Below are 1,818 nucleotides of genomic sequence, written 5' to 3'. Positions count from 1 at the left end.
ATATCATCTAAAATTAATAATAATTTTCTCTTAGATCGACCCAAGAAAGTAAATAGCTATTATACTTCTATTAATAAAAAAATATCATCTTTAGTTATTAAAAGGAATAATATTTAAAAACAACAAATTTCTATTAAAAAGAAACAGTATCCAAGAAAGTTCTGACTTCAGTCAGTTGCAGACAAATTCTTTATCTAAACAAATTCTTGTTTCTGTGTAAGTTTTTATTGATCTGAACAAATTATTGTTTACTTGCCGTTTGACGTGGGAAATTGAACTTAACGGCTTTGTAAAGCTCCATTAAAAGTTGAAGCAAACGATGAAAATATCTGCAGATTCAGAGCCAGAAGGGACAGAAGCTAAACATCTACTTTCCATTTACTTCAGCGCACTATGCAAAAACACTGGTTTCTATGATTCTCTGTAACAACACAAATATTCTTTAACCTTGTTCAGCTGTAACAGAACAATTACAGAACCAGAAAAAAAAATAGTAAAAAATTTAGCTGATGAGGGTTTCTAGATTCTTTTGCTGGTAATTTGAATATCAGCCAAGGAAGCCTGTTTGATTCCACACTGCGTTTCGAACCCGGCTCAAATCTCGGCCCTTAAGCTTTCTTCCGACACCTTCCAGAACCGACGTGGCGTCCACGTGGCTTCGGGCGTGCTCTCTGGCAAGGTACTCATGCGGAGGCAGCCTCTCCTCCTCGTCCATGTCATCGTCGTCCACTGTGAAGATGTTTCTGTCGACGGAATGGTGATGGTGAATCCCCAGTATTTTGGTCCAGTCCGGCACATTCACAGGTGCGGACTGGTAAAGAATACCTTTTTCCTCCACATCGGGGGTTTCAACACAAGGAATGACGCGCGAGCTGCTAATGAACGACACGTCGCGGGATCGAGTCGCAGGGTCCTCAAACGCCACAGACAACCCCGAAATTCCTAGGCCGTCGCTAAGCCTCACAATACTAGCGCTATTTTTGCCAGAATGAAAATATTTCTTCATCTTCTTCTTCTCGTCGCCGAATTCTTCCTGCAAATGAAAATATTTCGTCGCCTTCTTGTTCTCGTCGCCGAAATCTTCCTGTAAATGGAAATAATTCTTCGTCTTCTTCTTCTCGTCGCCGAAATCTTCATCCGCGCCGCCGGCGAGCCACACGTCTTCCTCCCTCAGCTCCTCGGAATTTTCCCCGGCGGATGCGAAAGAATAATGAGAGCTGAGGCCGACAAGCCGCTCCATGCGATTCGAAACCGCGGCCAGGCTTCTCGAAAGCAAACCTTCGCGGCCGGAATGCGACGCCATGGTTTCGAATCCCTGCAAGTCGCAAAAACTAAAAGAAAAAGCTGACATCTAAAGCAAAACAGAAGAAACGCCCGATCTCAGAACTTAACATAAATATTTCCCGGTTCAGTGGATTCAGAGGCAGATCGCTTCCACAGCCACGCAATAAAAGCCCTCGGCCTGGATCGAATCCCCTGCCGGCTACAGCAACTCCCCATTCTTCACAATCCGAAGATCAAAACCCCAACCAGAAAAACCAGACCTTTCATACCAACACAAGCCTTGGCCTGCGCTCATTTTTATTGAGCAATCTCGGGCTGCCCGTATTTCCATCGGGCCTGCCACGTCGGCAGCCAGCCACAAGGACCACGTCAGCATTGTCCGTTCTCAAGTACACGTGACCCATTCCACGCGTCACTCTCACAGGAGACCGTACTTTGTCAGCCTGGACGGTGTCAGGCCACTTGCATTGAGCCACGTACGACAGGTGGGTCCCACAGTACTAGGGCCTGATGAGGTGGCGGGACCCGCGCCTA

At 45.9% G+C, this 1,818-nt stretch overlaps 1 protein-coding gene across 1 annotated transcript; it reads right to left on the bottom strand.

Moving 5' to 3' along the window:
- Nucleotides 1–351: 351 nt before the first annotated feature.
- Nucleotides 352–1,568, bottom strand: LOC131038936 (protein S40-6). Its single transcript, XM_057971546.2, has one exon. The coding sequence runs from the start codon at nt 1,349–1,351 to the stop codon at nt 548–550; it is 804 nt and encodes a 267-aa protein (XP_057827529.2). The 5' UTR covers nt 1,352–1,568; the 3' UTR covers nt 352–547.
- Between the last annotated feature and the right edge of the window lie 250 nt (nt 1,569–1,818).

This window comes from Cryptomeria japonica, chromosome 3, assembly GCF_030272615.1.
Source record: "Cryptomeria japonica chromosome 3, Sugi_1.0, whole genome shotgun sequence".
NCBI lineage: Eukaryota > Viridiplantae > Streptophyta > Pinopsida > Cupressales > Cupressaceae > Cryptomeria > Cryptomeria japonica.
The sequence above is the reverse complement of the archived record's forward strand: the minus strand, read 5'-3'. Positions and strand labels throughout refer to the sequence as shown.

What these genes read in the sequence shown, in the direction of transcription:
- LOC131038936 (XM_057971546.2), bottom strand. Translation starts at nt 1,351, where the DNA reads ATGTCAGCTTTTTCTTTTAGTTTTTGCGACTTGCAGGGATTCGAAACC.